Raw genomic sequence first — 14,602 nt, forward strand, 5'->3', positions numbered from 1 at the left:
CGTGGGAGTTGAGCGCTCCAGATTCAAAGGTCCAGATTCAGAGGCGGGATGAGTCCGATGTCCAGCGCACCCCTCCGCAACTTCTTGGGGATCTAGCATGGAGTTCTGCCAGAAGACACAGAGCCAACTGTGATCTTACTTTTCGCACCCAACGTACATCAGAGCCATATTGTCACTGAGTCTGGTCTCCTCTCAAGCTTCTCGAGCTACCCACTCCGTAACGTAGCCCATGGTAGTTACCCCGCCCGACGCATCTTTGTGTTTCCTGATGCTCATCCCGGGCACTTCGAAGAGTCGTGCCGGAGCGTCGTGGGACTCGTTCGTTTAATTGATGCATAACCTTGCATATGGTGCTGGTCAAACGATTAAGTTGAGCAGGGGCGCGACCTACATGGTCGCACTCACAGGACCATTTCTTGACATTAAGGTTTTGGCGGGATCGACAACACAGGTTAGACTCGGTTCGAAATGCAGCTTTTGTCATCTATTTGTTCTTGCAATAGCAAGATGCCTCAGTTTGTAGCGGCTATCTCAGTAGCAACGTGCGAGTATTCAAAACGCCCCCGAAGTTATATGTGACCATGCCCGCGCGAACACGAAAGAAAACTTCCTAGCAGGGAGGTCTAATTCTGCGGTATTCAGACCAAACAATCCAGTGTTCCATCTCTTCATCATCCCACGGGACGAGGTCCTCTTCTCTGACCTTCCCAGGAGAGTCAAAATCATCCTTCCAACCCCCGGGGATGCTGACGACCGGGTTCTCAACCATGCGCCAAAAGTCCCCGGCATATTCCAGGCCATAGACGGACCACCATACTTTCCACTGTTCAGGCAATGCCCCGTATGTGATCCCAACAACTCTGAAATAGGTATACCAATGACCCGCCTCTTGAATCCTGCATGGGATTCTTCCCTCTCGACCACAAAAGTTGGAGCACCTTTCTCTGTGGCCATACTCCGAAAGGTTGACCCCATTGGTGTATAATATGTTTACCCAAGACCTTATAGCTGACTGCAAGATGCAGTCAAAATCCTGAGGAGAATGTGAATGAAACTCAGTCATTATGACCCAGAGCATCATAACAAGCGATGTCTTCCTCTCAATTGTATTTAACTTCTCTGACAAATCTCCAGGTTTGAATTTTGCAATTTCACCGAGAACGTGATGGTAACTGCTTTCCGTTTCGAGATGGGGTGCTTCGCCGTTTGATTCCAAAAGCTCCCAGCCTACTCCGAGCCCAACCAGATGCGAAAGGGCGAAGCTCTCTTTTGAAATGATATGGAAAGACGTGATCACCTCAGTGGTGATAGATTCAATTTCTGGTAGTAGGCACAAAACGTCCCCGAAAGTACAGTGCACCTCCGACAACAGTTTCCAGCAATGCCACAGCCTAGATGGAAGCGGTGCTGAGGGCAGTTCAGGACTCATGATCCTTTGAATCTGGCGATACTGCTCAAAGGTTCTGTCCAACACTATCAGGATCCATATTTCATCATCCTCTTCAGCGATGTCTGGCGTGTAGTCCATAAGAATCCTTAAGATTTGGACATTACGTTCGAGTATGTCGGAATGCCAGGGATCAAACAGCAGCCATTCTAGTGGAGTCCTTCGAATTCCGCCAGCCTATCAAGATTCATATTTGCAGGGAATCTTGTGTCGCTCACCTGGCAATTAAACTTGTTGAAATCTTACTACTCGATGTTTCTGACCATTCACCGAAAGATCCAGGGTATAAACCGGCGCGCAAAAGCCATCGTGATATCTCGACAGCGCCGCGTTCTACAGCATACTTCCAAGTGAATTTTGGGGAGCAAAACTATCAAAAAAGAAGATCTGGTCCTTAAAGGGCATAGAAAGCCTTCCGGTACACTTACCATTAGTAGATTACAGCCGTCTTGGTTGTGAACATACGGCGTCAAATTTGCTTCCTGAAGACACCTTTGCAAGGCGAGAACATCGTCGTTCACCGCAGCGTTTAGAACGCCATATGGAATTAGGTCTACCACCGCGTCAGATGATAAGTTTAGCTGCCAACCTGACACACTCTGCTGGGCCATCACAGAGTACACAGTATTTCCGAGCCAATTTGGGGTGCGAATGGAAATGTGACAGGTTTGATGGCCGAGACCAAACAGAAGTCTGCCGAGGAGGGTGGTGCCTTTGGAGATTGCTGTGAAGTCTGGCTTGGACTGTTTCCCAAGATATGACTTGCTAAGTCTGAGAGATCTGAATGCATCATCCCCCGAGGTCGAGAGATTTTCCGATGGAGTATCGGTCGTGTCGGGTTTCTGCAGGGGCGGGAGAAGTCGATGAGCGTTTATGGAAGCACATGTCTTGCTACGCAAAGGTCCAAAGTCAGCGTCTTATGAGAAACGAAGAACCACAAGGGCCTTACAAGATGTAACGGTTCTCAGCCATCCTGTAAAGACGCAGAGCATTATCGAGTTTCCGCTCCATCGCTACCAGACTGTCCTTCTGAAGCACAACTCTAGCGGCTGCGAACCTTCGCCTATGTCGTCGTTTGTCCTCAAGACTGCGACTATGCGCATCCAGAGTCATTTGTAAGTCTTCCATCGCAGCGCGAGCCCTCCCCATGGCCTTCTGCATGATGGTATCGTTCCATGCCGGTGTCGGCAGCGGATTGTTGGCAGCGTGAATCTCGTCATCGCGGAGAATTTCATCGAGATGTTGGAGCTCTTCCGCCTTCTCTAGAAGAGCGGCTGGCACGTCTTTGACTTCGTCCCAGAGACATTTGAGCTTGAAGGTTAAGGTGACAGCTTTGCCCGCCAGGTCGATCACGGCGATCACGCTGGCCGCAGTACCGAGAGCTTCTGCCATGACGATAATAGAGTCCAGGTAAAGTCGATGCGCGATTGAGGGTTGATGCGATTCGAGTGGGATGAAGAGTGAGAAATCGCACAACTTCATCAACGTTACGGGTCGTCCGGGTATGCCCACAGCCTGATCTGCCACACCTCCATGCTGGGCAGGGCTGCATGTCAGCAGGCGCAGTATTGGCTTAGGAACATCGGCCCCCATGGTCATCTGGTACTCGTGCATATGCAAGTAGACTGCGCCGAAAAACAGCTGCGGGAATTATGGATGTCGACTTCGGGGGGGGGGGGGGGGGTCTTCTGTCACTGGCTTTCCGCGGTTGCACGGCCGCTCAGCTGGAGCGGAACAAGTTGCCTGCCCATCTGTGGAATACGCCTAGCTTACGAAGAAGCGGCATACTGGATATCCTTTTGCGAGGAATCACCTCCCAGACTTGCAGAACTTCGTGGAACTCTTTGCCTTGCGTCGCAGTTCAGCATCTGACGGCCTAGCAGGCCCCCAATGCGCTATCGCTGACAAGACTACTGACTTACTTCTCATTTTGAGGCCGTTCACAGGTAAGAAAACAAAGACTAAGTAGCTATTTTAGAGAAGCATGGAATTTTTCGGAATGAATGGGAAGTATCAGCCCACCCGAAATTGAATTCCTAAGTTGTTCTTCATACCACACCTGTGCATCTCGACCCCAATACTGGACTGCCCCACGAGCCAAATCAGGTATCTGACGTAGGGCTCTAAACAGGAAGAATAAAAATCAAATTGGAGGTCTGTTCTTGCGATATTCCGACCAAATGAACGGGACTCTCTCCTCATCTTCACCGCCATTCTCGCCGTCAAAGTCGTCTGTCCAACCTCCCGGGACGTTGAAACCAGAGGGAGCTGAACCTGGATTTTCCACCATATTCCAAAAGTCTGCCGCGTAATCATTGACATTCGGAGCCCACCATAATCTCCATTGCTCGGGCAATGAGCCGTACGTGATACCGAGAAAGGAGCAGGTGTAAGGGATCCCAATCAGATACCTATCTTCTGAAGTCGGCACACGAAATGGTCATTTCTGATACGTACCAGCCGAGATCTTGGTAGTGATTTCTCTCTTTTCGACCATAATGCAAGAGATCAACACCACTGTCGTAGAGAGCGGTCGCCCAATGTGTAATTGCTGACCGAAGAAGCTGATCAAGGACTTCGGGCGGATTCCAGTTCCAGGTTAATCGCCGGAGAAATCTGTACAATTGTGTAACTCCAGCCATGCCCAAGTAATTGCCTTTGAGAGGAGATATGATGTCTTCCGGGTCAATCCGGGCGATATCGCTCAGAACTCGATAGAAGCTGCAGTTCACTGGCAAAATCGACCTTCTGTCGTGTAGTCTTCGGAGATCTCTGGACAGACCTGTTGCTGCTATTACTGGAAGCCCCATCTCCCACTGGTGACTTCTGCAGATTTCGATGAGGTGTTTGGTGAGAGTCTCGGCTTCGGGTAAAACCTTTTTGACTTCGTGCCAACTCCAATCGCTGAAACTTACGCCATCGCATGCGTGTGCATATCTCGTGTACAGATCAAAAGCGGAATAGCGAGGTTCTATCACCATTTGTAATGCTGTGAAATCCTCATATGATCTGTCCGAGATCATTGTAGCCCAAATCAGATCAAATGACTCAATCGTGTCGGGCATATAATCCTGACAAAGCTTGAGGATCTCAACTTGATGACTTTGCTTCTTTGAATCAAACTTCGCGATATAAAACTCAACAGGTGACCTTTTGGGGCAGTTAGCAAATAGCTTTTCAGCAAGCAGAAGGTATATTCTTGCACATACTCTGCCATTGAAAGAACATAGCCAGCATCGCATTCATCGAATGAGCCTGGGTGCAGGCCACAGCTCAAGAGCCACTTTGCTGTCCCAACAGACTCGTCTATTAAAGCAAACTGTTCATGACACAATTAGCATGCAGTCTCAGAAAAAGTAGAAAAAACCACAGAGAGAGATTATTATACTAACGTGGAGCAAGTTAAAACCGTAACTGTTATGGACGAATGACGTGAGGTTGTTTTCGCAAAGATACTTTTGCAAAGCAGTAATGTCGTCTTCCTGTATTATATCGAAGACTTCGTCTTCGAAAAGGTGAATGGTGGGATACACTGAAAGGAAGGATTGCCAGCCAGCAATGCTCCTTTGGACCATTGCAGAGTAAACCTTCCCACCCAGCCAGTCTGGGACTCTCACAGAGAAGCTGTAGATTTCGTCGTAGTAGCCGAAACACAATCGACCCAGTGCTGAAGGACCCTCAAAAATGGCTTTCGTCCTTGGCTTAGCAGCCTTGACTGTAATAATCTGACTCGAGCTATAGCCTTTGGAGTCTCCTGGATCGATGACAGGGCTCTGGGTGGTTGCGGAGATGACCACAGCACTCATTGGCTCGGCGAGCTGTTTGAGGATCAATCTGCCATATCGGCTGACACAGCAATGTCAGACTTCTGATTCTCAGCAAGCATGTGCTCAAGGAAGTTTGCCCGTAAACGACGTCATTAGCAAGCTTGTAGAGCTCTAAAGCCCTGTCAAGCTTTTGCTCTACCGTCCTGAGGTTATCTTTCTGGATGACGACCTTGGCAGCAGCGATTCTGCGCCTGAATTGCCGCCTGTTGGCTAGTTCTTCTGTGTATGCATCGATCGTGCTCTGAACATCGTTCTTGGCAGCGCGAGCTCGGTTAATGGCGTTCCAAATAGCAGTTGGCGTGGAATCTTCTGCGGCATCTTGTTCTGCTAGGCCAAAAAGCTCTTCGGGATGTTGGAGATACTCTGCCTTGTCGATAAGGGTGACCGGCACATCTTTGACCTCTTCCCAGAGCGCCTTGAGCTTGATGGTGAGGGAGATCGTCTTTCCAGCGAGGTCGGCAACAGCTATAACGCTGGCGGCAAGACCCAAGCCTTCCGCCATGGCGCTGTTCAGACTGGGTTGAGGATGAAAGCGGGCAGAAGAGAGATTTCGGAAAGGTCTTGGGCCTCGGTGGGGATATTCATGGGAGGAGAGCCGCAGCCTGATTTCATATCCAACTCACTAGGGTGGGGTCGGGTGTCAGCACATCTGAAATTGGCCGCGGAGCAGAGAGTTTCTGACCATTCAGCATCTGGAGGCAGTGCCCTGCGCCTCATGTCGGCGGCTGTACAAGGCTACTTGCATGGCTTTCTTGTGCGCTCCTTGCATTTCGCGGTCACTGGGCTTGCCGAGTGGTGCCAAGCTGTTGTGTGAGCTCCCCTTCAGGCCAGAGGTTGAATGCAATGCTTCTCGTATTTCTCCAATAGTGGTATCCTCCGGTATCATGTGATGTATATACTAAACGCCGAATCAATAGCAGCCTGTCATCCACAACGCCCTGCCTTGCAAAGGAATCCAGCCCCTAATTCAAGAAACAACCGCTCAAAACATTCGCATCGATGATATGGCCCAAGCAGGCGTGCTCCCCGTCACCCATGACTTGCTGCCAGAGCAGTGTAAACATCTTCTCTGCTCTCCAAGGTTCGTGATAGAGCACTGCGAGCAGACATGCTTCCCACATGCGCCGCAAGCGTTGTCTCCTTCGCATCCGTCAATCTCCATGCCGTCAGCGTCAGCCGAGGCAAGCCCGGCACCGCAATCCTCGCAGCTTGTAGGGCTCAACGCTCTCTGGTGGACCGGCGGGCTGGCCGTCCTTGACACGGGAGGTTGCGCGGACTTGATGTTCCAGAAGCTGTGGAGAGACTTTTGTGTATTGCGTGCGACGGCAGGAGCAGGGGCAGGTGACGATGAAAGCTCGGTTTCCATATGTTGATCTTGTTGTTGAGCGGAGTACAGCATCTGGAGCGTGCGTTCTGTGTTGCGATTGATCGTTAGCGCATGATTTGACGGTAATAATATCATTGACTCTACTCACGATGAACCTCCTCCTGCGAAGGTCGGTTGTCGCGGAACCGTTTCCTCGTTCGGCTGTCGAGATGTGAGGGTGTCGTGAATGCGCGAGGGAAGGCCAGGCTGGGTGAGATCGGGAAGTCGAAGGACTCGACGCTGGAGTCGGAACGGGCGGGGGAGTTGAAAAGCGTGACAAGCTCGGAGGCGGAGCGCTTGCGCTTGAGGGCCATTGTATCGATTTCGGAAGCGTTTGAAGGGGAATATGTGCGTATGCTGTTCGCAAGAGTAGCGGAAGTGGTACACTGCGGCGCAATGACTGTGAAGATGGATTGACGATGTTTGTGTCTATCGGCTGTGGGAATGTTTGGGACGGACAGGGTGGGTGATATTCACGGCGCTAAGAAATGGAATGCGCATTGGATGGTCTGGTGCGGCAGGCCTGGCGCGGCGCGTACTGCTTTCGCGTTGCGGTCGCGACAGGACCCGCTGGGTGTTTAATGGGCCCACAGTGGCTTCCTCGACATGGGCTGAAAGGGCTGAAGTCGCGCTGGAATTTTATGCACATCATCGCGAACGCCACTTTTTTTGGCCTTGGGTGTTTCTTGTTTCACACACGGTGGAATTTGAGGGGCAATGGCTCAATCTTGATCATCTTGATGGCTTGTTTCTGACCGCCGGCGTCAATGCCCGCGCCGGGTCCGGACCCGACGTGTCTCCACTCGCCCGCCGGCCCCGGGATCGCTCGGACCAGGGTCGCCGTTCTGGGTTGTTTGTTGCTAGTCCTGCTTCAAAAGGCATCATGAGATTCAGGAAATGTTACCGCAAAATTCATCGAAGCTCATTCTAGTGAAAATCAGTGTCTCACTTTGTTCGGTGACCTCTCCCTTTCCCCAATTGACAAGAGTGACGAAATGCCGTTGTCGGTTGGAGCATCGGTCGCCGGAACTTGAGCGCACCCAAAGTCCTTTGAACAGACTGCGTTGTGGTTCTGTAAATCGAGAAACAAAATAAATAGAGTTACGCCAAGAGCACAGAGGACCTGATGAGATGAACGGCCCAGAGGGCGGAGGACTTGATTCGTACAACTGGCCGGCGGGATGAACTAGTTCGGCTCTCAATGCTTGGATTCGCCGTCAGATGGGGCACCTCTGGTGAAAGACCCATAGCGATCGTTGGGAACTCATATATGTCAAGGGTTGCATTGGAGGTTCGGACAAATCGCTTTGTCCTTTGGCCGTTGACAAATGGATCATCGGCGCCTGGAGTGTAACTCGGCGCCGACAGTCGACGTCGTCTGCTATCTTAGACGTTTCCAATGGGTATAAGAGATGAATACATGAGGCCATAGAGGGAGTTTGAAGGCATCAGAAGCAGGCAAGCACCCAAAAAAGGATCGTTCTTTGTTCAACATCACAATATGAAGTTCATCTCTCTCGTCGCGGCGCCCCTCGCGCTCCTCTGTGGAGGCATGTCTTCTCTATAATCATTGAGAATGATTGACCTAATAGTCTTAGTCGCTTCGTCATCTCCTCTGACCTCTCGAAACGAATCCAAGATCTTCGTTGGGCAGGTCACCGACACCTTCAACGCCTCTGTCGGGACCGTTTGGGGGATCTACTCAGCCTTCGGAGCCGCCCAGCTTTATATGAAGAACGTCACCATCAACGAACTCACCGGTTTTGGTCCCGGCGCTGTCCGAGACATTACTCTGGCCGGCCAATTTGCTCGCGAGCGACTGGACTGGGTCGATGCCGATAAACACTCCCTGGCTTATACGCTCTACGAAGCTCCCGGCTTGCCTGCGGTCAACATCCAGGGCACGATTGAGTTGAATGACATTGGGAACAACAACACTAAGATTGTGTGGACCGCGAGAGCGGATGTGATTACCGCAGGTGCTGAAGATGGTATTAAGGCTAGGGTGCTGGACATTTATACCAGCTCTATCGCGATCGTGAAGGGGCTTGTCTAGATCGTTGACGGGCAGTATAGCAGGGATTAGTCCTTCACTCTGATCAGTAGCCTACCAAGGCCACCCTTCCCGGTGTCGACCTTTACGCATTCTTCCCGGATAGACTCGATGTCAGATAGATCCACCGTACGAAAGACTGCTTTCACCTTGCCAGTAGCAATCATCTCACCAGCTCTCTCTAAGTCTTCTCTGATCTCCGGATTACCCGACACGAATTCGTGTTGGATGTTCGTCCCTCTAAACTCGAAAGCGTACCACCACTGGACCAGGTCTAACATCCAAGCTAGCCAAAGCGGAACCATGCCAGGCCCCATTATCTCTCTCACCAAAGGTGATGGGGGAATTGAGGCAATGGACATGATGACGCCTGTCTTGGGGTTGAGAAGGGGTATCGCTGGGTTCATGCTGTCCCATTGCGTGTTGAACATGAAATCCACACTGCCCTTGGGAACGGCGTCCGTCAAGCTCGTCGTCTTGTAGTCGATAAGTTGGTCCACCATCCCGGGAAGATACTCTTCAACAAGCTTCAGCTTTGGTGTCGAGACTGTGGAGATGATTTTCGCTGCACCGAATACGTTTTTCGCAACCTGGATCCCGCTGAAGCCCCCTCCGCTTAAGGCAGCTGGGACGTACACGGTCTTTCCTTCAAGGCTCTCCCAACCGGCTAGTTCAAGACCGCGCTTGATGGTTTGGTACGCCGTCACAGTGTACCCTGGAAGTGCGGCAGCTTCTTCAAAGCTTATTTGTGGCGGCTTTGGGAGCAGTAATCTCTCATGCGTGATTGCATATTCGGAGCAGAAACCTGGGTCCGGATTGCTGAAGGCGGGGCGGACGACGCCGTGTCCGTAGACTGCATCGCCGACCTTGAAGCGCTTGACTTCTGAGCCGATTGCAACGACGATGCCAGCGCCCTCACAGCCAAGTTTCACGGGGAATCTAGAGAATGGTCAGTCATTCCTTGACCAAAATGATTCGCAAGAGGTAGGGCACAAACGTCTCTTTTCGCGAGGCAACGATCCGAGACCCCACAGCCCGTTGGCAATCGCCCTTCATAATCGCTCCGGCATGCACCCGAATTATCACCTCCGTAGGATTCGTTATTGTCGGGAGGGGCACTTCGGCCACCTCGAAGCCGACGGGGGTGCAATGCTGCAGCGCCACTAGGGAGCGCATCGTTTGAGGAAGGTCGCTCATGGTTGCCATGCTACAGAAAATACTGAGACAAGGAAGGAGGAAAAGCTAAGTGCAGCCGGGAACTCTGGGCTTTTAATGCGCACGTCCGGCCCGGCTGTTTGGAAAGTTCGGTCGGCGGTTCGGTGGGGCTGTTCGGCGGTTTCGGTGGCATGGCCCCACTAACGACGCCGAACCCACGGCCGGTTGGACAGACTTACAATCTGCTCCAAAAGCCTGCGTTCTACACAGGCTCAATCTTACTTGCACCAAGATTGATCAATTTCAAGATTCTCAAAGAAAATTTGGTCAACTGCCAACGATGCGTCGATCCTGAAGACACCAGCCTCCCGATGAGATGTCGCCCTTTAGTCGGCTTTGGTGGTGGCGGGCTGAGTCAAGGGGCCGTTCTCGCCCTGGGAAACCGGAGGAGGGGCACGCTGGTTGGAATAGTCGAGTTGGCAGAGCCGTCGTCTCAGACCCAGAATCTTGGAAACTGCTAGTTTTGGCTTGTCGAGGGAGAAATATTTCTGCAGCATTTCTTTTCTCAGGCTGCGCCGCCAATGCCAGGACCGCAGGAGACGGTGCAGTCGCGATGGAGGGGTGCTCTTTCCTCTCGGCAAGTGCGGTGGGAGCGCGACTTACATTTGGTATTTAGAGAAAGAGGGACCAGAGTGGAGAGGAAGGAGGAGCTGGAGGAAGATTTCATCATCGAGCCTTCTTTCTTCTTTCTTCTTCCTCTGGGCTACTTCTCTTTGCGTCACTGAGGGATCGGGCGCTTCGAATTCTTCAAATTTCTGCTATTTGACGAGAATTTCTTCGACATTTTCTGACCCCGGCCGGTCTGTGGGATCGTCAAATGCGATCTTCGTCAAATTTCTCGGCTAGTTACTCTCCGGTGCCACGCAAACCGCAGTTCGCAATGCGTTTCCTTCTGTTCCTCACGTTCCTAAGCGGCGTAGTCTCGCGATGCTCCGGGTTCGACCCGAATTCGAAGAATAACGTTGTTGTCTACTACGTATGTCTCTTCACTCCATATTGAGTGAACTCTCAAGCTGACTCCCACACAGGGGCAAGGACCTAATCAGGGCGACCTGATAGAGCAGTGTCAGCAACCCGAGATCGATGTCATCGTTCTGTCCTTCGTCCACCTCTTCCCGGCGCAAGCAAACGGTTACCCGGGTACGAACTTCGGCAACCGTTGCGGTGGGGAGGTTTACCCAGGTCCCGGATGGAATGGTGTGAACGATCCGTCAAAGGATCAGTTGCAGTCCAACTGCCCGACACTCAACGCCCAAATCCCCGTGTGCCAGCAGCAATACGGCAAGAAGATCATCCTCTCTTTGGGAGGTGGTGTAACGAACTATCAACTCACGGGCAGAAACGAGGGCGAAGTCCTGGCGACATACCTCTGGAAGATGTTCGGTCCCCAGAGCGCTGATTGGACAGGTCCACGTCCGTTCGACAATGCCGGGCAGGCAGTTGAAGTGGATGGCTTTGATATGGACATTGAGTGGCCATCAACTGGTAAATATCGCCTTTTCCCGTATTTGTTCCTACAGAGTGCAGGCTGACAGTCGACCTATAGACAACTCAGAGGGCTACATTGCGATGCTCACCCTTTTGCGTTCCTTCTTCCCGACGGCATCGAAACCGTACTATCTCACTGGTGCACCTCAGTGCATTGTCCCCGATGCCAACATGGGCGATATGATCACTGCCATTCCGTTCGACATGATCTTTGTCCAATTCTACAACACTCCGGCGTGCTCGGCGGCGACTTGGACGGCTAGCAACCCGTCATACACTCCTGGCCAGGCCACACAACAGGCGGGATTCACCTATGACACTTGGGCTCAGTGGCTATCGACTACAGCCAGTAGCGCTGCCAAGTTGTACATCACCCTGCCAGCTTCACCGGATGCTGCCAGTGAGGGCAACTCCATTACACACGAGCAGGCTAGAAACCTGATCGATGCGTACTACTGCCGGTCATCCTTTGGAGGTGTTGCTGTCTGGGAAGCAACTAGAGGCGACGCAAACCCCTACAACGGCAAATCTTTCCAAGCGACTATGAAAGACTGGCTTGTGGAGGCCGCCGTGAACCCGTCATTGACAACTTGCGAGGTAAGTGTTCGAGCCAAGAAAAAATTGCCAGTTGATAACTGATAATGCAGACAAACCCGGCACCAACTAACCCAGAGAGTCCAACGCTGCCGAACCCTGGCACAGGAGGATGCGGAGCCGGGATTGGATCCTGCGGCACTGGATATTGCTGTAGCCAGTACGGATACTGCGGGACGTCGACGGACCACTGCGGAACGGGATGCCAGTCTGACTTCGGCACATGTGGAACCGGCAGCACTCCTAATCCCGCTCCGGCGCCCGCGCCGGATCCGCCCACCACCCCGTCACCCGGAGGCGGAGCTTGCGGAGTAAACGTGGGATCATGCGGAGCCGGCAACTGCTGCAGCATGTACGGATATTGCGGATCTGGCCTAGATTATTGCGGAACTGGCTGTCAGCCAGAATTCGGCACTTGTGGTACCGGCAATGTCGGCACCGATAGCGTGTCGGGACTGCCCGTATCTACCGATGGTTCTTGCGGTGCGGGAGGATCAACCTGCAGAGGCAACGGTGACTACCAATGCTGCAGCCAATGGGGATTCTGCGGCAATTCGGCGTTGCACTGCGGCGAAGGCTGCCAATCTGGCTATGGTATTTGCAGCTGATGATCTTATTTGGACGCTGATGTACATAGGCATGTGTTTTGAAGCTCGTCGTACGTAATGTGGGAGATAGGCCATACGGCATAATTAGAGGGAGTCATCTGTTCGAAGCTAGCATCCGAGGACGTGATGGGATGGAACATGAGCGTCAAAGCCCAACTGAGCTGATGTGCACTCCGAAGCACCGCCGAGTGTTCTGGCGGCGGAGAAGAGTTGAAAGTGGCGACGGAACGTCGCGTTTGACGCGACTCCGATCACGTGACGTTGCTGTCGCTTCGCTGCAGCAATACCACATGTTCCTTTGAGCCAATCTCATGTTCATTCGTGTCATCCAACGACAAGCGTGCATCGACATCTGTATCTGCGTTGCAATCTCTCGCAGTTTCTCCGGAAATAACGGGTGTGCAGGGGCAACCGCACTAACCTGAGATTTGGCATTGCTGCTATTGATCTAGGCACATACTTCTGGGGCCGACTGCGGGCAGAATACTCAAAATCACCAGCATGGGTTCCCGCGGGATTTGGGCCTTCGCGGTTCGGAACGCACCCCGACAAGCTCTTCCAAGGGGATGGCGCAGCAGTCGCCGCGGTCGCCGAGGTCTATCAGAGATTTCGAAGCCCTGAAAACCTTCTGGACATCGCGTCCGTCTGATCTAGACTGTTGAGCTGCTAAACGCTATGTCCTGGGCAGTCTAGTGGTGAGTTGGGTCAAATGACTCGTTCTGTGCAGATGCTGAGAGATGGCCTGCAGCATGCCGACAGCAAGACGCTACAAGCTTTTGAAGCTTCCTCTGGATTGGAAGGTTTGCGAGGAATGTTGGGCAGAAGAAATGTCAACGCCGGCGGGAGGAGGGGGGACCAAGCTCACCACCCTCTCAACCAGCAAACACCGAAGTATCGCCCGATACCCATCGTCTCCACATTGAAGCTTGATCGAAAGATGGTCTTGGACGCGCTACTATTGCCGCACACCAAGAACCCGGCATTCTACTGCACGCTGCACCTATGAGAATTCACCCACGTCTCGCTGCAAACTCCGCCTGTCTAAGCCTGTCAACGGAAATCTTCTGCTCACCTCAACTGCGTTCGGTCCCGAAGCGCGGCGGCACAACCTGGGCCAAAAGGGCGCGATGTAGAGCTAGCCATCATCGTGAAACCTGGTGCTCGAGAAAGAGTGGCGGGCCGCCCGTACTGGTCAGGGGCAATCTGTTCGCGGGTGGCTGCTGGCGAAAGCGCCGTCGGTAAAGCTTCAACACTCAGCATTCCCATGTTTCTGAGCCGAGGCTTCTTCAAGAACTAGCCGCGCTCGATTGCCGCATCGTCAACCGGCCGTCGTTGGAATAGCTCGCTCGGTCCGGAAAGTCAATGACTCGAGCGGTTGTTCACATCGTCAAACCGATAGATCTCCAGCTGCAGGCTGTGGGATATCGCGGCGCGCGACTCATATGGCTTCATTGACGCAAAGAGCAAGCGGCTCGCTTGCCAGGCATGAAGAGTTTGCCTATGAAGAACGCTTGATCACTAATTTCACCGGGTATTCTGCACCTCTGGTCAGGGAGAGGTTGTTCCTGAGCTACGTATCTAGATGGAACGCTTCCAGAACACGCTTACGTTACGACGTCAACATATCGGCACCCTATGACCTCACCAAGACACGAGGTGACTGCCGAGGAAACGCGCGTTTGATTACATATTCGCTTGTGTGCTATCCGTCGGAAAGTGCTGCCCAAAGAGCTTGCTGCAGGCAACAAAGAAGCGCCATCCGATCTGCCTGTCGCGAGCAAAACTGCATACCCACGACTCGAAGGGACTGACACAAGGAGTCGGCGTCTACAGCGAGCGCACGGATTCCGTGGCCTAGACTCGGGCTGAGCCAGCCACGCATCTCAAAGTTGTCCTGAAAATAGGCATTTCCTTACGCACCAATGCTTCGTATGTGAGATGAGGCGCACCACACTGCGGTTTCGCGACGATCTGGCAAGCGGTTGATCGCCATCTAGTTCACGA

General features: G+C 52.5%; 5 protein-coding genes across 5 annotated transcripts; 2 read left to right on the top strand and 3 right to left on the bottom strand.

The window, feature by feature from the left end:
• Positions 1-3,590: 3,590 nt before the first annotated feature.
• Positions 3,591-5,776, bottom strand: CGCA056_v009473 (uncharacterized protein; the record flags this gene model as incomplete). The annotated part of the gene is made up of 5 exons (XM_037324720.1): positions 3,591-3,858; positions 3,905-4,597; positions 4,657-4,766; positions 4,840-5,265; positions 5,360-5,776. 5 exons carry the CDS (start codon positions 5,774-5,776, stop codon positions 3,591-3,593), a joined length of 1,914 nt encoding a protein of 637 aa, XP_037176528.1.
• A 480-nt stretch (positions 5,777-6,256) lies between these two features.
• On the bottom strand, positions 6,257-6,954 carry CGCA056_v009474 (uncharacterized protein; the record flags this gene model as incomplete). Its single annotated transcript, XM_037324721.1, has 2 exons — positions 6,257-6,687; positions 6,750-6,954. The coding sequence occupies 2 exons, from the start codon at positions 6,952-6,954 to the stop codon at positions 6,257-6,259; spliced, it is 636 nt and encodes a 211-aa protein (XP_037176523.1).
• Positions 6,955-8,141: 1,187 nt separating this feature from the next.
• Positions 8,142-8,696, top strand: CGCA056_v009475 (uncharacterized protein; the record flags this gene model as incomplete). Its single annotated transcript, XM_037324722.1, has 2 exons — positions 8,142-8,184; positions 8,239-8,696. The coding sequence occupies 2 exons, from the start codon at positions 8,142-8,144 to the stop codon at positions 8,694-8,696; spliced, it is 501 nt and encodes a 166-aa protein (XP_037176833.1).
• Positions 8,697-8,722: 26 nt separating this feature from the next.
• Positions 8,723-9,890, bottom strand: EO (2-methylene-furan-3-one reductase; the record flags this gene model as incomplete). Its single annotated transcript, XM_037324723.1, has 2 exons — positions 8,723-9,632; positions 9,691-9,890. The coding sequence occupies 2 exons, from the start codon at positions 9,888-9,890 to the stop codon at positions 8,723-8,725; spliced, it is 1,110 nt and encodes a 369-aa protein (XP_037176525.1).
• Positions 9,891-10,788: 898 nt separating this feature from the next.
• CGCA056_v009477 (putative endochitinase) lies at positions 10,789-12,598 on the top strand (the record flags this gene model as incomplete). The annotated part of the gene is made up of 4 exons (XM_037324724.1): positions 10,789-10,884; positions 10,937-11,393; positions 11,455-11,993; positions 12,044-12,598. The coding sequence occupies 4 exons, from the start codon at positions 10,789-10,791 to the stop codon at positions 12,596-12,598; spliced, it is 1,647 nt and encodes a 548-aa protein (XP_037176524.1).
• Between the last annotated feature and the right edge of the window lie 2,004 nt (positions 12,599-14,602).

The sequence above is a fragment of the Colletotrichum aenigma genome (assembly GCF_013390185.1).
Source record: "Colletotrichum aenigma strain Cg56 chromosome Unknown KSG_Cg56_contig06, whole genome shotgun sequence".
Lineage (NCBI taxonomy): Eukaryota > Fungi > Ascomycota > Sordariomycetes > Glomerellales > Glomerellaceae > Colletotrichum > Colletotrichum aenigma.